Below are 25461 nucleotides of genomic sequence, written 5' to 3'. Positions count from 1 at the left end.
ATCCATCAATAGGCAATACTTTCCTCAAGAACAAAATTAAAAGGCGGGAGGTCTTTTGTCATGCTGGGAGAGCATCAATGGCTTAATCCCACAGGTTAGTCCTAGAGAGCCGAGACTAATTTATTGCTACTGGAATATAATTGCTCAACTGGAAGCTTTTAAAATGGATTTAGGGATCACATAACCACTGATTCTGAACAAACAGTGTCCAAAAGTCTGACTAAAAGTGAAATACTGAAGGACCTCTAGAAGAAGGGGCTGGCAGGGAGAGAAGGCTAATTACTATAGCTCGACTTAATCCTTAGAAATCAGCTGTGGATCCAAAGAGACAACTATGTCCAGAAGCTAAAACCAAAACACGGTGAAAAAGTCTCAGATCCCCAACTGCATAAGTCAACAAACTGAGTACAGCACAACAAAGCATTAAAGTGAAGTAGTTATGAAATATCCATCTTACTTCCTCTGAAAAAAAAGGGCAGCACACTTTTAGTTTGGCATGCTGGGGAAGGTCTGGGAATTTTTAGCATATGTGACTGGGTTTCTGTCATCCCAGCTGAAGAAATCACTTTCATGGGCTATTTTTAATTCAGCCTTGAGAGCAGGTATCACTCTGAAACTCCAAGCAGGCTGATTCATTCATTAAAATGGCAGGACCTCAAGTCATCATGCCTGGTTTTAGTAATTACTGCATGATTATGATTAGTCTTTTTTGCTGGCCTGGCAAAAGAGTCTTCTAAATATATATAACTGATTTTCATCAATATTATTTAAGAGAAAAAAGTTAATTGTTCAATGGGATTGCTTATGTTTTGTCTGCTGATGGAAGTTTCATCTGCTCCAACTTCCAAATTTTTTTTTCTTTGCTCCCCCCCATCCCCTCAACTTTCATTAAATTAAATTCCATTGGGAATTTAAAAAACTCGAACCAGCAGTACAGAGGATTCTACACTTAGCTACTCAATAAATATTTCTAATGTGTCTATAAGCTTCAAAGGTGTTTCTGAGCACTGTTAGATGGTACAAATAGCCACAGAAATGCATGCAGCAAAATCTGAAAAGAAAATGCTGCTGCTGCAGTTCCCTCTAAGGCTCCTGTTTTAAAGTAACAGCTATCTCAGGATTTAGAGGAGTGACAAACTAACAAGCCAAACGATCTGTTTATATCCATCCTCCTCAAAGACAATCTCACTGGGCCCGATGTGATGAAATAAAAGTACAATTATATGAATTATGATGCCTTTTTTAGCAGGGCTACACAACTACTGCATATCAGACCTTGAGGTAAACAGCACTGCAGCCTTGGAGTAAGACTTACAATTCTGAACCAGCATGAAAAATCTTAATAGCCAATCTTCATTTATCCCAAAACTCAGAGAAATTAAGTTAAAAGTATCCTCATGAGAAAATGAAACACAACCCCCTTGTTTAACAAGTACATTTAACACCTGAAACTCTGCTTAGGAAACTGAACAGGGAAAGAAAGCTCAGAAGTTTCAGGGGTCAAAAAAAAAGGTCCTACCTCACCCCCTTTAGTGCATACTCATGGTCTGTGAGTGTGTTTGTTTGGTTTTCTTTGGTTGGTTTTTTTCCAAATATATGCAGTAAGGAAGAATTTTCCTTATTTTTTTTAGATAGCAGTAATTCTTATTGAAATTCATATGTTGTAGATGCCACTTTTCATTCAAAGAACACAGAAAATTAGTGAAGCTGCATGATGTGCAACAATGATCAGCTATTGCAGAAGAAAAAATACTTCCTCTTTTTAAACTAATTTTCCTCTTTTTAAAACCAAAATGGCATTCTGGCTTTTCCAGAAAAGTCAGTGAGTTTTCATGAACTGCTACATTTCAGTAAGTTACATTCTGGAATAAAGTTCCCAGTCCAAATTAAGACTTAAACACTTCCAAAGTAGAACAACAATGGGACTGATGTCCAAGTGCAAGACAATTGTAACAAATATCATCTGAGTGATCTATACACACACAACACATTTTGCATGTCTGGTTGGCTTCCATTTCATGCTAAAGTCATTTGGCTGACTTTCCAAATAGTAACTGGATCAAGTCTCTACTCATCTATCTTCCCATTAAATCCTACTAATAAACTCTCTCTTTCCTGTGTTATGATTCCCCCTATCTACCTTAGAAAGAAAAAAAAAAATTTCAAAAAAGTGAGATCAGCTATAAAAATGCTAATCTCATCCAAGAAAGTGTGCAAAAAGATTTTCTATGTTCATATAAAAAGCAGTACATTCAACTAATACAATTAATTACAGTTCCCTCAAACTTGATGAACCCACACAAACTTCCCTAACTGAAGATCTAGCACTGACAGCCTAAAACATGTTTACCCTGGGGTTTTAGAGCAGTATTGTCTTAAGAGCAAATGTTTAAATGGAGAGGAGGGATTACCAACACTGTTAACAGCATTCTCAGCATTTGGCTCTGAGTCAATTTTACAAAACTCAGAAATTCTGTTGCAGGAATGCTCAAATACTAGAATTTGTAATTATTTTCAAAGAAAACAAATATTTTAAAATACAGTTCATATGCCAGGCATTTTTCCTTTAGCTAGCAATCTGTTTCTATGAAACAACTGACATGACATTTTTTTGCAAAGTTACTGCTACTGCATTTGCCTTGAATGTGTTGTCTTTTTGACTCTTACCTTCACATTCTCTGGATGAAGCCCTCCAGGGTGTTTGTCCATGTACTGACATAAATCAGTGTGCTAAAAGAAAGTCAGATGGAGAAAACTATATTAATATCCATGTGACTGCAGTAATAAATAACCCTCTACTTAGGAGTGGACATAACAAATGGAAAATATGATTTTTTTTTTCAGCCACACGTGCAAACACACATTTGTACCTTTACACATTTAACAGCCTTGATAACTGATATGAATATTCAACAAATGTAAATTAATATTTTTTCTAACACCTTGCATTTGGTAGATTAATACTTGAATTTTCATACCATTCTAAGACTTGTAAGGACAGTATCACTATCAACACCACAAAGATAATATCTAGAGAGAAGAGGAAGAACCTAAAGGGAGATTCTCACATTCAACTCCCATTGGTCACATTATACAATTGCCCTTTAAATATAATTTTATAGTGATTCTAGATTAAGATGGGTTAAAGGTTTAGAAAATAAGGCTGAAAAGCATTGCATATCAGAGTACTGAATGGTACTTTCCAGCTCAAAAAGAAGCACATATTATGGACATGTACAGCCATTTACTACAGATACTTTAGAAAAGAACATCCTGGAAATTTCAAACCTAAGTTTTCACTTCATAGTTACCTATATTCCCTGCAAACATAAAACCTCCGCAACACATAGATTAATGCTATTTTTAATGAATAAATATTTATAGCTTTTACTATGGAAACACTTTTCTCTGATTTCTTCTTTTACATTTCTACACTTCAGCAGCATGGTTTCAGACAAATGGCATGTTGCTTCTCTAATGTCCTTGCACAACTCAGCCTCTGGAATTGTGTTCAGAATAAAAAAACCAAAAATATGCCTTTGATTAACCAGCAAATACTCAAAGACAGACTCTGCCTTCCACATCTGGTTTCTGAACACATCTGGTAAAAATCACCCAACATTCCTTGAAAAGCTACTTGGCAATACCTGCCTCACATACACACGAGCCCATATAAATACAGACAGTTTTCAAAGTGAGAGTTTTGGACAAAAGTTGCCTTCCACACAGCAGAATGGTGTCTCTGTGCAACATTTGCCAGACCAGGAGGCATTCTTCAGCTTCCTTTTGCAGTGTTATGCAGATACTTAGCACAGTTCACACCCAAGACACAAGATTTGTTCTAGCCACAACTATCCTACATAATTGCTTCTGAAATCACAAACTACAAAAACACATTGTGTATTTGGAGCTAACATTGCAAAGACATTAAGATGCACAGGATGATTAGGCTCTGCATTAGCACAACTATTTTCACGAATTCTTACATGGCTTCAAGAGAGCAAGAGCCTAGACTGCAGGAAATTGCTTGAATCCCAAAATGAACAGTGTGTGTATCACAAGGGCAGAGGGCATGCTCAAACAGGCAAACCATGCTAAATACAACAAAACAGAGATTATTCCAAAATGCAAGATACAGACAACAATTCTTCAATTTATAGTTTACAAATTAGTGAATACATTTACAAAGAAAATTTTCAGATTAATTAGAAGTATTCTACTAGTGAATTGTTAGTGTCAAAGAACTGCATTTTCCATAAAGATTCTTAAGTTTAAAGACTTATTCCTCATTTCTGTAAAATCTTTAGCCTTAAGGTACAAATTCCTCTTCCATTCTCCCAATCTCCTCTTCCATTCTCTACTTCATTCATAGTATTTGGCACTATTTTTTCTTCTATGTTTTGACTGACTGTGGTGAAAATAAAGCTTTCTGGGACTGCATCAATAAACCATGACACAAATGGACTAGTCACTCTTCAGTACACATCACCACAACACATATTTTTGTCTTGTTAACAATACGAACACCAACAAAACATACTTAAAGTTATCAGCTAACCTGGTCATTAGCTTTAATAAACTAACAGGTTATGAGTACTAATCCCAGCATAAGAATCTGCCTTAATATCAGCTGAAACACCATTACTACAGGTGATGACCGGTATCAACTAAGAAATTTGTGGGAATCCACTCATTTTAATGGGTCATCTGTTATTCAAGAGACATGGCAGTCTTTGAATAGTCCTAACTCCTGCTGTGCTCAAGACATGTTTAAAGAAAAGCCTGAAATTTCACTTTAGGAAGCCCATTAGGGTGGCCAGGGAAGCACTGTCCCATCCTCAGACACAGCCACCGTGGGCCCTGAGCATGGCACGCTCCCTTGCACATGCTGGCTCAAGGAATTATCATTTGCCCCCAGTTCAGTCTTTCAGCCTTTGTGAACAACAGATAAGCTGGTAGGTGGAAGGTTTATTGCTACCTTCACCTTCTATTGATTTCTACAGTTTGCAAGCAGTCAGCTGACAGAAACCAGATCAGAGGAAGACAAATCCAATGTCCCTTCCGAAGGTCCCCTTCCTGAAGCCTCACCACGTCAGCCACACTAACTGCATATTTTTATTCACCAAAAGCTTTTCGTATTATTCAGAGCCACAACTCTAGGAATAGCAATAAGCCATAGTTTTTATTTCCAATATACTTGTAACAAAGGGTGAGGATAACCCATTTTCTTATGCTTATATTTCAGTTACTATTTGGATGCATTTTCTCCACGCGGAGACATGAACAATGATCATGTTGTGTTATCCATCATTAACTTATTCTTCCTACCCCAAGGATGAAGACAAATGGGAGCCTGATACAACCTTCTGCCATCAATACCTACAAAAACTCATTGAACATATCTACCTAAAAGTCAGTATAAGCAGCAATTTCCCCAGAATCCTGAAAACCTTACAGAGCCAATTGTGCTGCAGTCTTTTGGCATTTACTTTTTTTCCCTACACGCACTCTACAGACACAGAGGACTATGTAGCAAACCTTCATTCAGATCGGGAAGAGAAATTGAATATATTCTCTTTTCAAATCTTTCTATAATTTGCTTTCATAAAACTAAGAGTCCTTCTCATAAATATAAACATTATGGTAAGAACTGTGGAAGCAACTTATAATGTTACAGTACATTGCTCCCCACTTTAAAAAAAAAGAAGGTGGCAGCAAAGCAAAGGCAGCATCAGCTGCTCCCCTTTTCCAAGGTAGGGACTGAATCCACATTGAATTAAACATTAGTACAGCTAGGAAAACTGACAGTGCTGCAGAGACAGCTCTTTCTAAACCTGTTTTCCCATTTGGCAGTCAAAGTGTCTGCTCCAGTGCTCATGTGCACAACTGACATTGAAGAAGACAACACAAATACGAGTTTCAGGAAAGCATTAGCAAAGAAAAGAGCAAGCTGGATGAAAGCAGTTTTTTAATGGTATTCCATGAAATTTGTGCTCTATAGATGGAGTCTTTTTCTTCACGCCATATTTGAAGGCGGAAAACAACATGCTTTCCCAAGTGGAAGAGTGGCTGCCAATACAGTCTGCCATACTGTGTGAGACTGTCAGTTATTAACACTAGAGTCTTTGCTGTAGTCACCACCCTGATCTAATAAAATAGATACCCTAAAGGAAAATTCAAGGTACAATCACATATTGGCAATAACATAAAACTATACTGAAACAATGAGAAGAAACACACCAACCAATACACCTTTTACAGTTCATTCTGCACTGTCTCAGAGGGTCAGGCCACCTCACAGGGAAGCAGCATACTGGGAATGGAGTACAGAGATTTCCAAGTAATTGAACATATTCTGAACCCAAGTGGACCTGGCCAGACCAATTCTGCTTCAAGCTAGTTTTTAACTGCTCTATCAGCCATACTGTCAATCCCCAACACAAACAAATCACCAAAGTAATACCATGCTGACAGAACATTCAATAATTTAGTTTAAGTTCAAAATCCCGTAAAGTCCTGCTTCTTTACACTCTACCAGCTTACCCACACCTATATGTACAATATATTGAATAACATTCAATTAGAGTTCAATTAGCACTCCTCTGCTCAAAACAGCAACACAAAAAACCAAAAGCATAGATAAATCAAGTTTCTAGAGAGAAGAACTCAACAGCTAGGAAAGTCCAGAATTATTGGGGTTTATCCTACATTTGATTTGGTTCTCCATTAAATGTATATCGTGATAACTCCTAAAAGGTTATGATCTTTCATATAACCTAAAAGGCTATGACCTGTTTTCCTTCCCAGGATTAGACATAGTCACTGAACAGAATGGGAGATATTTAATTGAAAAATAGTTGTGCTGTTTTACATTTAGAGCATTTTCTTCTATTCTCAAACAGCTTGCAGAGTCTGGCTTTTTTACTACTTTGAAGACAGAAATAATCTCACAGGTTTTCCTACCCTGCTTATAGCTATGCTATTGACATGCTTTACAAACATAGAATAATTTCATAGCAATGCAGGAGACATAAGGCATGACTTCCTTTTATCGGATAGAGACTTCAAGCAAAGACAAAACAAAATCCAAAGAATCACTGATCTGGTCAATTCTGTTCCAAGAACTTTGGTTTTGACTGACTGCGGTAGTAATGAAAGATATTCTGGTCTTCAGGTGCATCTTTCACCCCCACACATATCCCCTTACTTATTGCTATCTCAGATGGGCAATGTGGTTTGTCCTAAGCTAAGAACACCTGGTGGACATTGCAGAGGGAACTGTCTGGGTGTTCTCATTCCAGAGATGAGGAAGCTGATATGTTGCTATTGACTTTGATGCACACTGGCCTGAAAATTATATAAAACACATGGGTAATATTTAAATACATATTACCAATAAATCTAAACATAATCATCCACCTAATCATTGTGTCCTTCTCATGCCTGGCTGAGAGCCTTACCTGTATTACTCTGCAACACTGGTTTCAGTTACAGCTGTAAATATGTAATGCTTTCACAAAGAGACTGAGAATCTCATACTGAAGAGCAGAAATCTGTAATGACAGCAATTTCATGCAGTGATGACAATTCCCAATACAGCAGGGGTGGAACCCAGTTCTCTTCAGCAGCATTACCAAACTTGTCTTGAAATGATACTTTGAATGAGGCAGGAATCTCATAAGACATCCTGGTTCCCACATTCACAAAAAATGAGAGGAATTCAACAGCTACATGCCTTTGCCACATAATCCTTTGCAGAGCTGCACAACAGGCACTTCCACAAGGGTGAAAAAAGGAGCTTGCCCAGGCCATCTTTATCTTGGTGTCCTCTAATTATAAGAGCTTCACTTTCCCACTCCGGTAACACAACAATGTTTTCTGCAAAGCCAGTTATGCTTTAAGTGAACAACTCAATCTCTTCTTCCACTACTGGCTTCCCCAGAAATAATTTCACTTTGTCAGAAATGAATAGCTACAATATTTGAAGTGAGAGACTAAAGTCTTCAACAAGAGAGGAGGAATCTTCAAAGACATAGCTCTTAAGTACAATTTGTGATTGTACTTAAGTGATTGTACTTACTTCTAAAGCTCATAACTTGACTGAATTTGGGGCAATTTTCAAAATAATAAATAATAGTCCAATGCTACACACAGCACTAAATTCCAAATCCCTACTGTACAGCTTGAATATTTAAAATAAGGGTCCTCCAGATAAAGGTTCAAGGTATCTTGGCCATTTTTGCTGAAAGTAAAAGTAAATATAGGTAATCTGAGACAGGCTTTGTCATTTTTGCTTTAAAATAACTGTATTCCACTACTGTGTAGCAGAAGATCACTACTCCAGGGCTGCACCTTGACTTCAGGGTTCTGGCACACACAGCTATGCCTCCCTGAGAAGGCCTTGTCCAGCCTTTGTGTTACCTTCTCTCAGCACATTAAAACACAAAGACTTTCCTCAGTGCACATCTCAAGTAACAAGGCCTCCATTAAGAGACCCATGACCCTTCCTGGGGTAGATGGAACAATTTCTAGATAGAGCAGAGACTTCACAGTGCTTCCTAGGACAGGGGATAGAAAACCCATGCTCAGCAACGCTGGTTTGCCTAGTCTTGTTTCCAAACTAAATACAGAAGAACATCAGCCAATGCTCATTTTTGACCCAAACTTAAATTAATTGCAAGTATTTTCTTCCCTGTGATAGAGAGAAGTATCACAACTCCTACAGGTACCTGAACATGAGAGAGAGAGATTAAGTTACTTTTCCAACATAACTGTTCATAGTCTAAACAAAAATCAACACAGTCGTACAAGAATTTTAAAAAAAGAAAAAAAAGAAAACACACATTTGCTCAGACTCTGTATGTAATATTTTTCACTCATTTTCTCCCCATACCATCAACTACCCTGATAACTCTACAAAAAGTATGATTTACTTGTGAAATATTGCCTTCTAGACTCACATGAAGAAATTAATTGGAGTTTTGATTTAGACTTGGGGCAGTATATAATTGTATGAAGATCATTTTTATTCAGCAAGACTCTGGTTTATAAGTAGACACATGAGGGTTTATATTTGTGAGCATACTGGGTATAAGCATCTGCTGCAGGGAAAAGAATTCTGGCTGCTATTTATATAGCTGAAGCAAGGTTTATATACATTACATCCTAGGTCTGAAAAAGAGAGTATGCAAACAAAGAGGGGAAAAAAGACAAATGTTGATGATTCTTCCCTTCTCTTGAAGGAATTCTAATTATGACTAGATGAGTAAACCACAAACTAGAAATGTACTCAGATATGCTTCACTTTGACATCAACTGTTTTGCTCAGCTATCTTGCTCAGAAATCACTCTGCTACCAAACACAAACGTGTTCAGACGTTTCCTTTCAAAGGCATGGCTAGTGACATGAAATGATGTCTACATTGCCCACCCTTCTCCATAATAATAATGTGACTGTCATTCTCTTCTAATTAAATTAGTTGCTTCTACTTCTCATGCAATACATTCTCTTTCCCTCCTCTTCCTCAGTCATAATAAATCTCCATGTGACTCAGACATCCCATAATTCTGCCTAATTGGTTTCAGCTGTCATTTTTAAGCTGAAATGCATGGAGAGCCCGGGGCTTGTGAATGGAACAGGAAGCACTTCCAACTTGATTCCCATCATGTAAAACCAGCAATGTGTAAGAACCCTCCCATTAAAACAAAAACGGGAGGATTTGGCTGCCGGCGATGCCATCATGCAGCAGACAGATTGTGCTGCTCCACTGAGGCAGCGAGGCTCTTGTGAGCCATTCCTCTCTATTCAAAGGACAGCACACATTATTTATGCCCTAGCAGCTTTCCCAAATAAAATACTTCCCCTTTTGTCACCAACAAATTCTTAAACCGATAATATAATTTACCAATAAAAGATGGGCACCAAGAATATTTAAAGTGACAGGAGAACAAAAAAAGTTAATTCCTTTTAAATGGCATGTATCCTCCAACCTAAGCACTCTGCAGATTACTGTGCCACAGTTTCAACTTATTTCATGTCACTGATATCTTCAAAAGTGTTTCTCTTCAAAAGCCTTTTATTTTCATGTATTTCAGTGGCTTTCTATAATTCAATCTTTTCCCTCTACGAGATGACACAATGTTACCCATGCTAACAAAAAGTACCCTACAACATATCTCTGGGTGATACCTAAGCAACTTCCAGCAAAACAGCGGCAAGCAGCAGCACCAGCTGGGCTGAGCAGCAGGGAAAGATCTATATTAGGGATTCAAGGAAGAAAAAACTGCCCCACAAGACACTCATAATGAAAACAATTCTGCTAACAGATGTTTTTAGTGCCTTGGATTTCTCTCGCACTGTCAACAAAGATAAGCATACTTCAAAATACATGAACAATACTATATAGAAAAGGAGACTAGGTGGTGAGGGAGTACATAATATAGACAGAAACATATCTGAAAATCCCAGAGAGAAAAAGGGATACACAGTTGTCCAGTTTTTGGCTGTTGCTAGAAAAGATAAATTTATTTATGGATACAAAGCCCCTGTTCATTTCACAGAGAATAATCTCGTTCTTTCCAGACAAGTGAAACGCACCACTAAGGAAAGAATTGCTGAATGAACTAAAAGATCTTCAACAAAATACAGTTTTCTAAAGATGCCAATTTATTCTCTGTCCACCTTAATAATTCTATCAGCTTTGTGTTCTTTGTAAATCAGGTTAAGAAGACAAAACCCACTTAATTTAGTGAGATTATCTGAACAAAAGAATGACATTGAAAGTAGGAATTCCTGTTTAGTGTGATCAAAACCTAGCATGAAATCATCAGCTTGTGCAAACTGTGATGGACTTAGAGACCTCAAAATCAACCGAGTTGGGACAATTTTTGCAAGATGTAACACATGTGCCCACAAGGATGGGCATGTGCACTTTTTCTCTAATTTGTTATGTCACTGATGTTCCACAAGATATACACATATAACAAACGAAAAACCAAACAAAAATAAATATAATAAACATTTGAAGATACAAGAAAGTTTCTTGTTAGAGCATGGAAGAGACGTGCTCCAGGACCTTGTAAGCAGAACATGAACATGGGAGGGAGGCTGACAACCCCCAGACAGCCACAGCAGTCAAGTATCCACACTAATATTGTCATGGCACTCACCATGGGTAATTCAGCCGTACCCACACAAGCTCAGCTGGCACAAGAGCCCTTCTTATTGTGGTATGTGCTGGGCAACAAAACACCATCTTAAGGGCAGGAAAGGACCAGTGCAAAGCCTTCCTTTAAAAACTTCCACATCCTACAAAGACCTCTCTTCTCACTGGCTGAGTGATTTTTCCTATCATGTATCCTAATCCTAACTGTCCATGCATGATTGTAAGATTAATAAAAATTTTCTAGGGGAAAAACTCAGTTCATACTGCAAGGCACACAAAAGAAAGATGATGCTGCCATGGATTAGATCCCCCTTATTCAAAGCAGTAAAAGAGAAACAATTAATAGGGTTTTTTAACTTTCAAGAGCTGGCTCTGTTTATTACTTAAGCTTGGGTTTCGCTTCCTCCTATTTGCTATTTCTCTTAGTTATCTTTTACATCATAAAGCTATAAATGTAAAAAATATCTGCAATTTTTTATTTATTCATTCTGACTTCAGTATTTTTACTGCTTTTATTTTCCCAAACTGCTCACCTAAGTTTTTGTTTTTAAAGATTGCACAGATGTACTTTTTATCAATATGACTAAATTAGTACAAAGCTATGTATTTCATTCAGGAAGGAAAAATCTATTTTTAAGATTTAGAATTATGGTAGTCACCACTTTTCAAACAGTAAATTCTTGACCGGTGGTTTGTTTGGTTGGTTTTTCAATCTGCACTGAATGAATCAGAGCTTCACATTTTAAGAGGAATTAAGAGTTGCAACTTATTTTATTAAAGAGAGCCTGAGGAAAAGAAGTTTAATTAAACTGGACAGTCTCTAGTGCAAGTTGAGATACTGTCAGGTGTCACCTCAGAGGGAACTAGGTAATGCCAGTTTAAGATGGAAATAAAAAGATAAGGAATATGTGGGATGGCACCACAACTACTGATGACAGATTAGATTAGATTAGATACTGTGTGTAAATCTATAACACAGAAATAATTAATTATTTAAAAATCCAAACCATAGAAACAACACACACTAACAAACAAAAAGCACACAACTAGAATAATTTGTTTTAAAACTTTGTTTAAAATAGTAAAATAAACTTGTATATCTTTTCTTCAGTTCCTGACACAGGAAAACAACAGCATATTAACTTCACCAAAAGACTAAAAGTATTCATATTTTGCTTATAAAAGTTATGATGCAGAAAGATACACATAGAAAGGACTTTAAAAAAATAATCTCACCTCTATCTACTATCAATTACAGAATTCTGTTGATTATTTGCCTAAATTGTTCTTTAAAAGCTGACAGTATTAGACAAACCATCAACTTGTAGTGGCTTCTGAAGGGTTTTATTATTGTTAGCATGAAAGGGGCATTCCTTGAGTTTAATCTTTCTCTTCCTTACTGTAATTTCAGATTTTCTTTTTCATCCTCTTAACCATTCACATAGAAATAGGTCACTGACTTTCTCTATGATACATTTAAAGGTTGTAAATGTCTCATCCTTTTTTTATCCCCACCTCTTAAGAGCCCTACTTACTTTGACTTTTCCTTAGAAGGCTTCATTCTCAATGTTTACTCACCCTTGTTTTTTTCCCCCCCCCAGGTCTCCATCTGATTCACGTCTTTCTTGTGTATACAAATTTACCCTTGAGGATGGGGGCCTTACCTGTATCAAGTAGAGTGTCATCACTGGCATGTCTCCTATGCACATGTATCTCACTACATGTGTGTGTTTTTGAGGAACTGCAATTACACTTGCATTTTAATCTATTTTTTAGGATCTAAAATATCCTAAATTACAGAGAAAAGATTACAGATTACTAATTGGGATCTGCCAGAAAGTAGACTATCTCATGGCATTTCCAGTATTCCATCTGTTAGCTCAACTCTGGGTGTTTCTTATGCTTTGATTTTGTTATGTGTATTAGTTTCTTTGTTTGTTTTTTAATACTTACATTGAATGCAAGTGTTAATGCTTAATAAAAATATGAGTAAATAATCAATGCTAATTATGAAATGGCGCACAGCACTCCACATATCTAACCAATATTTACCAATATGTACAAAGATTGGTCATTTAGACGCACACAGCCTTCCAGCCTGTTGGATGTTGGATTATAAATCTTGATTAATTTTATTAATACATCTATTCATCAGCATGTGCCTTCCATATGAAGTCTACACAACATGTTGAAATGTAGGATCACAGAATCACAGAACATGCTGAGTTGGACGAAACACACAAGGACCATCAAGTCCAATTCCTGGCCCTGCATGACACCATGCCAAAGAGTTACACCACGTGCTCAAGAATATTGCATAAGTAACATCTGCTCTTGCTAGACATTTGTAAACTTCTTAGCCTAGCAGAAGTACTTTTATTTAAATTTAAATAAATTTTTCATTCCTTCTTTCCTACTAATTCCTGTGTCTGACAGAATCTTTACCTCTCAGCAAAGCACTAAACACTTTCCTTTGGAAATCCCACCTCAATCCCTCCCTCCTTAAGCCTATTTTGTTGTCATTTCCAGCCTAAACTTGGACATCAGCAGCACCTGTCTCTGATCCACTCATTAAAACTTGAAAAACAAGGTTTTCCCAAGAGCCCTATTCCCTTACTGCCTCTTCTCAATAGTACATGATTTCCTTTCTCTCTGTTTACTCTCAGCCTTGATCTGTCATCTTTTTAGCTGCAATTTAAGCAATGCAACTTAATGCAAGCCTGGGGCATGAGGCAGGGTTAAACTGCACGGGAACAGTTCCTTCTCTGGTCAAAGGTAAACAGAAACTATTAAATTCAATGTTCCCATGCTGGGAGCCCTGAGTGCTGCTCCTTGCCAGGGAGGACAAGCATGTTCACAGCAAGCAAGGGTGACTGCAGGCACCTGGCTCTTTGCAGAGCTTCACTAGCTTTCAGTTCTGGCTTACCACAGCTGGACAGGCACCTTGATTTCAAACGGGAAGAAAATCACCCATCATTTCACTTGCACACCAAAATAATGTAATTCAGGCTCCAAGTAAGTTTCACTTTAAGTCAAGGATTAGAAGATTTCTCCTTCCTGCTTGTGCCTGGTTTCTCCCTAGGTATTACACATCACTGAAGGATCCTAGTGATAACAGCTCAAAAGCTGCTCTGGGACACTATTAATTTTCCCTGCTCTCTCACTCACTAAAAAAAAAGGGGTTTTTTTTGTTTGTTTGTTTTCACAAACAATCAATGCCATCATACCTTTATTTTCAACACTTGATCCCAAATAAAATAAATAAAAATGGAAAAACAATAATAGTGTTCAATCCAAATCATCAAAAGTTATAAGAAATTGAAATTTTTCAATGGAAAAATTTTTGATCCTTGCAGGTGATTAATTTTGCCCATTTTATTACATTATACTTTCTAAGTATTATGTAAGATAAATTCATCCCAAGATAAATTCAAAATCTCAGCTGTGTAATTCTTAATTCTGATAAAGAGTATACATGTCTATTTCCAATAAGCTATAAAATGAGAAACTCACACCTATTTTTTTTTTCCTTACAGGAAATGGGAGGGAAATGTAACTAATGAACTTTATTAAGTAAACTCATTGTATAACAACCTATTTTAGCTGCTGTAAGGAAGTAATGAAAATTAAATGTTCTTCTTTAATGGAAAGTAATTTTTTGAAGCAAAAACATACACAAATATTAAAATAGGCAAGGCAATTGAAAATGCTTGGGTTTAAATTACATTATTAGATTACTCCAGAGCTTTTTCACTGTTGAGGCAGACATAATATTGCTCATTACTCATCCTTCCAATTATAAGTATCTGTTCTTGTTGCAAACCTAGTTCATAAATATTGAAAGCATGATGTGAAGTATTGCTATACTAGCTCACTTTTACAAGCCAGGAATAGGACAGGCTGCTGGTTCATTTATTGATAATAATATACTTACATAATTATGCATAATACTAAAAACCTCATTATCATTCTACATAGGAAATACGTTTTGCTTAGGATTGCCTTTCAGCAATTATGTTTCTAAATTCAGCCATCTTCCTTCTCAATAAACAAGTGAAGCAGCAAACGCCAGCAGCTAATGATCATTTTAAAGCAAACAGATGTGAACCCACCTTCAGAGATCTCAGCTATAAAATCCACCACCTCCTTGGGCAAAGCTGGCCATACCAGTGACACTGGCACTGAAGCCACTGTCCCCATGAGATCACCTAAACTCCCAACCAGAGCCTGGTGAGGAAGGGAACAAAACCTTTGTGAACAGTCGCACGCCTCCACTGAACTGTAAAGCTGAACTGACCTTTTACTTGGGAAGTCACCACAGTCTCAGACAGCACATGTAAAGTGTGTCAAAATCTCATTTTCAGGTCTTGCTTAGCACACTCCAGTCAACTATACATAAATCATTTTCTTTACCATTTATACATGAAAGACTATCTGCCATTCACATTTTATAGAGGAAATTCCGAGCAGTTTGTTTCAAAACTCCCCAGGTAATAATGCCTCTCAGCCACCCAGTGGTAAAACTGAGCTCTAAGCATGCTTTGCAATATGCCGATGTAAGAGTTAACATATGCCTTAGTAACAAGGTACTGTATTCTGAACTATTTTCAACTAAGTTCTTTCATTCAAAAGGAGTAAGCTCCCTTTCTTGTCTTCCACATAAATGTACAGCTCCACATTCACCACCAAAATGTTTACATGGAGAATAAATTTTTCCTGATCTTCAACTATTAGATGGAATTTTTAAAGTTTGGCTTTTCCTGACTTTGCAGAACACCAAGGTTAAAGTTAAAAAACTCTGTCATGTCTTCATCTGACAGACATATATATTTTAAAAAAACTAATTTCAGAGTATTCAATGACTGCCATGTTCCCTTTCAGAAGCTATTCTGCTTTCAGCATTTAACTTACTACAATAATGCATTTTGCAATTTAAGGTGCTACATGAAATAAAATTTCATTTTACTCTTTCAGGGTCAATGCTGAAATCAAACACCTCTGATAAACTCAGACATTTCACCAGTATTATTTTCCCTAAGGAATCATCACCAACCTAGCAACCCAAAGTTTGCATTTTCTTAGAATTTTCGGATCACTAACTGTTCATTCTTAATTTAGTCAAGATAACTCACTCAGATGTCTTTTATTATGTGTGAAAAGGTCAGTAGTGATCAATGGCAATAGTGTATCAGTAGATGATATCCCTTTATGAAATAAATCAAATTCAATCTCTTTTAGGTTAGGATTCAGTCACTCAAAAATGTACACCACCATGTAATTTTAATCACATGAATATTTTTACTTCTTTCACTGCAAATTACCCATATGATTGAGCTAAACCACATACAGGTGTTAAAATAACAACAAACCAGACATTACAGATACAGAGCTCAGTAACACCAATTACACAGCTAGATTGCATACTCAGCCAGCCAAAATTTGTACATCTAAATGGGCAACTGTAATTTTTGCCTCTGCACATTCATGCCATGTACTGAATGGAAGCTTTAGAACCAGACAAACAAATGAGATCCATGCAGTCATGCAATTAAAACCTGTATCATGCACACCCACAAGAATTCATTTCAGGTTATGTGGCCATTCTCAGACATTATCAGACAGCACTCACTATTTGATCAGACTATAACTTTACATTACTGAACAATGAAAACAGACTTTTGTTAGGAAATGTTGTCACTCAAGGCACAGGAGTATGTTACAATGTCTTTATTATACAGTCTTTATGCTGTTTGAAGAGAATAAAGAATCCTTCCTTTCTTCCCCAGCAGCACCTTGAGAGATTGCCTATCAGCCTAAACACTAAAATATTACTTGGATCAGTTGCTAGAAACCATTATAAATGAGATTCTCAAACAGTCTCAATAGCTACCAAACACCATGAGAACCAAAAGGTGCAACCTCCAGCAGGGTTAGTCCCTTGTTGCAAAACAGCTTAGTGAATCCAGAAGAATGTGCCACTGCATGAAGCTTAACCTGTGTCTGTACATGGCTGTCTTAAACAACCTATCTTAAACAACCTTATTGGATACAAAATCCAGAAACTTGCATCAGTGTAATACGCAAAATGTAAAATCCATCAATTTGAAATTAGTGTAATAGGCAAATCCATTTATTTTAGGGAGAAACCTATTCTGTACATCTAATTTCTCAACCAGTGCCAAAGAATACAGCTAAATACAGCTGCTGATAAATGGGATTGCAAAATGTATTTGTGTAAAGATATGCAAATAAGTGGCCATTACATAAAATTAAGTATCAAGGCTTTTGCTATGTTAATTCAGTGTGTAAGTCAGAAGCAGGAGAATTACTAATTTTAAAAAAAGGAAATAAATTTTTATAACTGTTCCAATACCTGAGGTAAAAAAATACATACTGTATGAAATGCTCTGCAGGCTGCTGCAGCTGAATACCCACACCCTGTGTGCAGTGCATTACATTCACATAAATGCACAAGGTGAACGGCTTCTCCAGGCAGGATTCTGTGATGCTGCGTGCACTATCATGTAAAAATTAAGGCCTGTCCCAAAGAAACACACAAAATAATTTCATCTGTCTTAAGCAGAGTTGTATTTAGAGTAATGCTGGTAATCACTATACTTCACGAACACAGTGTCTCACAGACTATAATACAATAACTGATACCATACTGAAAATTTAACGGTGTCTAAAGTAATTTGTTTCTTTCAAATTACATGTTCTTGGACCCATCTGTGAAAACTGGGAGGTTAATTATGATAGTACATTGCATAATTCCACAGCTAAATGCTAAAGTAGTTCTACATAAATGCCATATGTTTGTCTTAGAAAAACTAAAAAGATTAATTAGGAGGCCAAGGCCAGTACTTTGGAAAGTAATACTCTCAACACAATTAGATCCTTACACTGCCTACTATGTAAATTGAAGTTTTAATTAATAGGTAAAGCATTAGTCATGGAAAAACTAAAAAAAATCCCAAATTCTAAATTGCATGCACCGGACATTTTTTTTACTGACATCACTTATAAAAAGGCACTCTGCACAAGCCAATCACAAAAAAAAGACAACTTAAACTTGAAATATGCTTTTCATCAAGCAGCTACCTGCTAAGCATTTCTCCATTCCTGTTCTTCCCTACATTATTCTCACCTATTTAAAGTTACCTGATAACATCAATAAAGAAAAAGCTCCAATAAACAAACTATAACTAGGAAGCAGAGTAAGTTTGAAAAGTCAACTCAACAGCCTAAGGTCCTTCAAGAGCCTAGCAACTACTTCTCCATCTCTGAAGCTGATTTAATCCAGCTTTCCACTTTTAGCCTACTCCACTACGAAGCAAAATGTCTTATAGCCATCACCCTCCTGAATAAAGTAAAGGGTTATTTTGGCCTGATTCATAGATCACTGACGGTAGAGCACTTCCCTAAAATTCAATACACTCTGGACCATATCTAGAACATACAGTCACTTTACTCACCACATATTCAAACACAAGTGTCAAGGTCTCCTTGGTGTGAATGATGTCATGAAGCAGCACAATGTTTGCATGTTTCAATCCTTTCAAAAGGGAAGCTGAAAAGCAAAACATACATGTAATCTTAAAGAGTATCCAGATATTTTATATTGATTTGCTCTCTTTTTTAGTGACTTAAATGAGCTTAATAACCTGACAATCAATACTTTAGTATCTTCTATGTTAATGAGTTCCACACATCCAGTTTTTGAAGATCACACCTTCCCATTCAATGTTATTTTCTCCACCTTGCTGGTCACCTCTGAGGCCAAAATGGGCTGGAGCAAAAGATTCTTTCTTTACACAGCCTTCTCTAAGTGAATCACTCATGTCTGAGCAACCAGACACCAAGAGCACTCCTACACTTGAAGGTATTTTTTTTCTCTCAGACAAAACTCAAGCATGTCCTTTCAAAACATAATCTTTCCTAACAACAGAGTTGCTGTCTAAATTAAGTGCAGCATTTATCCTAAGAAAAGGGTTTAAAGCAATAATACTCCTTTCTCTCAAATACAACAGAGATTTAATGAATCATTTGTATTAGCCAATAAGAATGAATACGTGGTATTTTCTCACTATATTTTTTTAAAGGTACTAGCTCATGTTTTCAGAAAAGACAAAGATTTATCTTAGTGAACTTTAAGGTAATCACCTTCACTATTTTTTTTTACAACCTAATGTTGTAAATGTTAATGTTCATTCCATATTACATATTTAATGTTCCACAAGACATAGCATATTTTAGCAATATATGTTGACAAGCCATGTGTTGTTACCAATGTCATTCTGTTGTCAGTGCCTTGTCATCTCATGCATATATGTGAGCAGGACTATCAGTCACCCTAGCAAGTAAATAATAGATACAAAGACATGCAAATGAGTGGTACATTTCTAAACTGAATAATGTGGAACTTTCTTCTCTCACCCTTCTACTTTTGTCAAAGAAAAAGAATGAAAGGCCAAATGTGTGTCTCAATCCTTTACTGTGCAGAAAGGAAACTACAGAGCTTCCACAGCACTGTTACCCCTTGCTGTCCTATTCAGGGTTTTCTATCAGGCTGAACTAACTCCAGGGGTCATCTGGCTTTGAATTAAGATAAGTACATATCATCTCTCATACTGGTCTTTAGGAGAGAAATCTGACAAGTTAATCACTCTAGGAAGCAACACAAAAGCAACATGGCATCTGGCTGCATCAGTTTCCTCCACAAGCATCCTTAGCATCAAACTGGAGTTCATCCTAGGCAGAAGGCAGACAGCAAAGAGGAAAATATCATAAAGCTGCTTCAAAGTGAGTATCATCACAGGTATCATGAAGAAAGGACTGCAAGCCTGCAAGGAAGCTCTATGACCAAGAATGAGGCAACCTGACAACCTGGATGAAGAGATGATAAGAAAAAATTCAGAAGAGCTTGCTTTAGCCTGCGCTCCATAGCTCTTGCTATTTAGACAGCCAGCACAGAGGAGTCTTTCTTGTGCTGGTTTTTTTGCCACTGAGCTGTAAAACAGATACTGTAATTACAAATAAGAATTTTAGACATTTGATCAGTGCATGTCTAGAAACCGTTAATATCCCACAAATTAAACAGAGGCCTTTTTCAGAAAAGAAGAGCTGTGAGCAATTTTCAAGGGGTCCCCATCTTAGAACTTGGACAATTTCTTGGAACTAAAGTTCAGAGAGATTTGGATATGTTGGGGTTTTTTTAAAGAAACTTATGAGAAATTGCTGCTGAAAAAAGGTATGGATAAAAACCAAAGATAAAGAACAACTGTTATGAAAGGTACCTTCTAACAGAAACAAGAACTTTTAACCTGAGGAAACCCTAAGATTTCACGTGAAATAACTGAGGTTTTCACCAGCTCTTTCCTCAATAATTATTGAACGACCACACATTCAAAGACACTGTGAACAAAACAACTTCCTCCTAGCAGAGCCTGTGTCAAACTGTAATAGTATTTATGGTCTCTGTCAGCTTTTGCTGCTCAGATCATCACCTGAGACCTTTAATTCCTCTAGCTGGCCATTACTTTGTTGCTAAAATCTCTACGAGGGTCATTCAAGTTTAAACAGTACACTGAAAGCAGCTTACCTCGAGGTCTTTGCACATACTGTCTTTCCCCTTTGGTCCCCTCCCCCACTCTTATTTATCTTCTCTAACATCCAATTCTCCCCTTTTACAGCCTCAATAATCAGCACCTGCCATATATTACAAGAACTATAAAATATCACCTGCAGGGTGAAATTTCTATCTTCTTCATTAGTCCAAGTGAATTAAAGTAGGTAATACAGCACAGAGAGCAAAATCCACCTAATTGTGCTAATTTTACACTGCAGAAATAACCAATTACACTATCAATTTATATTGTGAGAAACTAAAATAGAACTGGTGAAAGTAAAAGAATTACCCCACATGTTCTTCTATCAGGACTTATCATTAAGATTGTCTGTCTTGTGAAAACACTGTTTGTTTCTTAAAAAAAAAGAGGGGGGGGCAAGGAGAAAATTAAAACGAGAAAAAAAAAGTTTTCTGAAAGAGGTAAGTTGCTTCTTCTTCCACAGAGTACTTTAAAAACAAAATGAAATATGAACCATAATATGGATGTTTTTCCCAGAAAAACAGCTTTTCAGAACAAATGACCTATACACCTCCTCTTTTGGGCAAGTTCTTACATGAAAGGGATAGAACTTTGGATGAACTCCACTAATTCAAAGACAAAACCCAGAAATCCACATCCAAAAGAATAAAAAGGAGTCCAGAGAATCTGTCAGCATCAGCTTGAGCCAAGGCTGACTTTACCTTTGAAGCTGCCAATGCAGCAGGTACTGGAGCCCAGTGAGAAGTCAGGTACTGCTGTGCCTGGTGCTACCTCCAGAACAAAATAATCTCCAGAAGGCCATTTCCACCCAGTGATTATTACCCACAGATTTCACACAGAGTTGTTTTCTTTTAAGATTAAAAGACTAAAATGTTTTTGAAAAAGCACTGCAACAACTCACAAAAGTGAGACCAATGTACTAGTACTCACTGTACACTTAACATGTATTTTTAATAACAAAATTATACAACGCTGCCTCAAAAGTACTGGCATTCTTTTTTTACCCTTGGTATGAAATGTAAGATAAACAGATGGCAGCACTTTTAATTAATTTCTCCGAAGAGTTCTGAGGAAAAACAGCAGCAAGGAAGGTTAAAATTCATTTTTAAAACATTTTAGACAAAGTATTATATGGATTCGAATGGCCAGGTGCTTTCTTTGTCACTTGTGTTTGCACAGTCCCACACAGCAAATTCTAATAGTAAAACCCAAGGAAGGCAAATTGTTGACATACTTCGACAATTAACAATATCCCAGATGATGATTTCTGTGACTTACACAAGCTCATGATCTGAGTTGCTAAATGTACCAACACTCCACACTTTCCATCAAGGGCTAATAACCATATTTGCATACTTAAAGGAAACACATTGAATTTGCTTGAATAACCATCACAGGCTTCGCTTCCAACAAGGGAATGCTCTCATCTATTATGAGCTCCTGGCAAGCTGCCATATCACTTGTGCTGGTCAAGGAGGTTTTTGCTGTTCCCAGATGAGCTGGATTCTAAAGTACACTCGCTCCACAAGCAAGGCAAGCCAGATGGACTGCAGCCAACTCTTACCCAAAACCTGAGTAGCATCAGTAAATCTGTGCTTCTCTCCCTGTGGGGTTTACAGCATCAACTCAAGCCTGACACTCCATTTAACAAAGCCTTGTGACTTTTAGATCAGCCTTGGCTTGGGAGCGTTTTGAAAAAGGTTATTCCCATACCTCATAAAGGAATATTTCACAGCTGTTTGATAAATTCAACAAAAGTAACTATTACTATTTACTCCCAGGTCATATGGAAGATCTTTTCACTAGCAAAGATAGAAGCTGTGGACATGGTAAGTACATTAAGCTCAAACATTAATTATGGTCCTTTGACCATTCATTCAGTCTTTCAATTCCTGACTATCATTTTATTCTCACTTTGTGAAAAATCACAAATCTTCACTGTGGTTTTAGACAGGAGAATAACGCATGATTTTCAAACTGGCTGATATTTCAGTGACCTGGAAGTTTTTCTCAGCAGCAGCAGAATTTGGCCTCATGATGCTCATATGCACCATAATGTACAACTGCTAATGATGCTCTCTCAGATGTCCACATTTTCAACATTTTTCTAAGAAGTATAGCTATAAAAATACCTGCTTTCCTCAGTAGCTGGGGCATCCTCTGGCATTACCATGCACCAGTGCTAACTATTGCTCATGCTGCTGCTCACATGCAGTGCTCACCCTTCCTCACTGCCACTCCAGGAGATTTCCTCTCGTCAGGAGACTTTTGAAGACTGCACACCATGAAAGCTTGCCCTTCTCTAATGCTGTTAAAGCAACTGTGCAACTTTGCTGCCCTGTTGGATTTCTGAGACACCAAAGAACACATATTCTAGTCAGTAACACAAATCTGTGAAAGCAAGTAAGCTGCTGTGCTTCAGAGCCAAGTAATTTATCTTTAAAATTCTGCAGCTTGTCACACTCTGCAGACACAACGGTGCTCTCTGTCAGAGTGCCAGCTTCCTTGCATACACAGTTGGGATCAGTCTCTGAGCTCTCCTGGAAAGACATCCTTAGTGAGAAAACATTCATGGGGTTTTTTTCTTATAATCACGTTTCCTGAACAAACACACTCAAATGTGTCTTACTGCCTGCACAAACTACAGTTCTGCTTCTCTCCCAGCAACTTATTTTCAATTTATACATCTTTCATAGCAATTTTTAAAATTTGGCCTGAGAGCACAACGTCCCATGTATTTCTCATACACTTCCCACACAGCAGGGATTTTTGTGTGCAAAATGTTACTTAGAATTCTACCACAGAGACAGGAATTCAGCACTCTGTTGGTTTTGCAGCAATAAATGTGCAGTAATTTCCTCCTCAGAAATGCAGTCCCCAAATCTACACTTTGCTATTTTCCAGTTCACCCATCTGAAATTATTTACTGCAAGCAAATAGCTTTGCTGTCCTAGAATCCTAACATAACAAAATTCAATTAAGTGAAAACTGTACATCCTAGGTAAGACCACACTGACCAGAAACTTCCCATCTTCTCACCGCAGGATATATTCTGTAGAAAGATTATTATTTATAGCACATATGTAATCCCAAGTAATTGATTTTAGAGCTGCATACCTATAAACACACAGAATTATGCAGCTTCCATTCTGATCATAGTGGACACAATGCAATAAAGATATGTAGGGCACTCTTCAGCTTGGAAAATTTTTTAGGAGGAAGTTTCATAAAAAATTGCAAAAGAATTTCTGAGGTAAAGAAAGAAGAAAAAGCAGAACAGAAAACTTTAGATGGGTTATTACATGAGCTTAACTCAATTACCTTCTTTACTGCCAATTCCAACCTCAAGAAAGCCTCCTCTAAAGCTAATAAATACTCCTTATTCTAGTTTTCATTAAGTCAAAAAAAAGCAACAGTCTGCCATTAAGGAAGCAAAAAGTGCTTCAACATGCTCACAAGAAATTATCTGGTAGTCCTTCAACTGTAGGTTGTTTTGCTGGAGGGACTACATGGATCAAATTAGCTTCATTTACCTCCCCAGCTTCAATTCAGGCTCACATGAGTGACTTGAACTTTTAACCAACTATTTTTTTTTTTTTGTTTGTGAAACAACTTCTTGCTGCTCCTTCTTGAAAGTATAATGTGTTATTAGAGAAGAAAAAGGGTGTGTTTTAACAACACATTAGCACTGTCATAGGTTCTTCTTGTTACAGCTGTAGTTCCCTAAGCAAAATTTTGGCAAGTCACAAACCTGCTAAAATCTCTTTGCCTATTGAACTGGAACAAAACACTGGAAGGACTGATCAAGTAAGCTCTGAAAAGCACTACAACATATTATTCTAACAGTTATAGAGATGACTGCTGCCATATGAAATGAATGCCTCTTTCATTACATTCTAGATATAAATATATGCATTGTGTATTGTTCCCAGTGCTCTTCCAACACAAGTGCAGATGGAGGTTAAAAATAATGAGACATCATCCTATTAAAGCCAGACTCTTTTGGAAAGCAATTACCATATGCTACTCGTATCTTGTAGCAGCCAGTCATATTTTGCCTTCCCTATCCATTTCAGTATTCAAGAGGAGGAAACTGTGTAAACTAAAAATATGCAGAGTTTACAGAAAACAACTCTATAATGCAGGTAGCATATGAAAGCAGGAACATTTCTATTACTTTTTGATGCACACATAGCATGACCAGGACTAATAACACAATCTATTTATAAAACCATCTCTGGCTGCTTTTAGCCCTGTTATTGTGATGAATTTCAGACACTGTCTTCACATAAATATCTGTCTACCTTAGGATCACTTTGGAAGTTTTCAACCTAAACAGTTCCTCCCATCTCTCAAAAACAGGCTTTAGTAACAACTTCTGTAACCCACAGAATAACTTTCCCTCTGGAAAAAAACCTAAACTCCTCAACCCAGTGTTTTGGAGTAGAGAATAAAAATCTGGGAAGAGGCCTTTAAAATAGAAATACACACTTTGCCATCTCTGTGAAAGTATTCTAAATTTGGTCAAGGTAAAGCTTTGGAAACTGTCCCTTTGGGTCAACCTGACTATCAGCAGTGTGAAAGGAAGGAGGAATACCAAAAAGGGGAGATGGCAGGAGAGGCTGTGATCCACAGTGGAAGCTAGGACAGCTGGGTAAGGAGAAAAAAAAGCTAGAGGATAAACAAAC

General features: G+C 37.1%; 1 protein-coding gene across 9 annotated transcripts in view; it reads right to left on the bottom strand.

The window, feature by feature from the left end:
- CDK14 (cyclin dependent kinase 14) overlaps positions 1 to 25461 on the bottom strand; it is a 399376-nt gene that overhangs the window by 248413 nt on the left and 125502 nt on the right. For all 9 annotated transcript variants that reach the window (XR_012054498.1, XM_072925517.1, XM_041714407.2 and 6 more), the window contains 2 exons: positions 18641 to 18735; positions 2668 to 2730 (listed from right to left, as the gene is read on the bottom strand). Coding sequence is in view for 8 of the 9 variants with exons in the window: in XM_072925517.1 (XP_072781618.1) it covers positions 2668 to 2730; positions 18641 to 18735 (158 nt within the window). In the remaining variant the exon portion in view is untranslated. The remainder of the gene's footprint in view (positions 1 to 2667; positions 2731 to 18640; positions 18736 to 25461) is intronic.

The sequence above is a fragment of the Taeniopygia guttata genome, chromosome 2 (genome assembly GCF_048771995.1).
Source record: "Taeniopygia guttata chromosome 2, bTaeGut7.mat, whole genome shotgun sequence".
Classification (NCBI taxonomy): domain Eukaryota; kingdom Metazoa; phylum Chordata; class Aves; order Passeriformes; family Estrildidae; genus Taeniopygia; species Taeniopygia guttata.
This window is presented reverse-complemented; position numbering and strand designations above follow the sequence as displayed.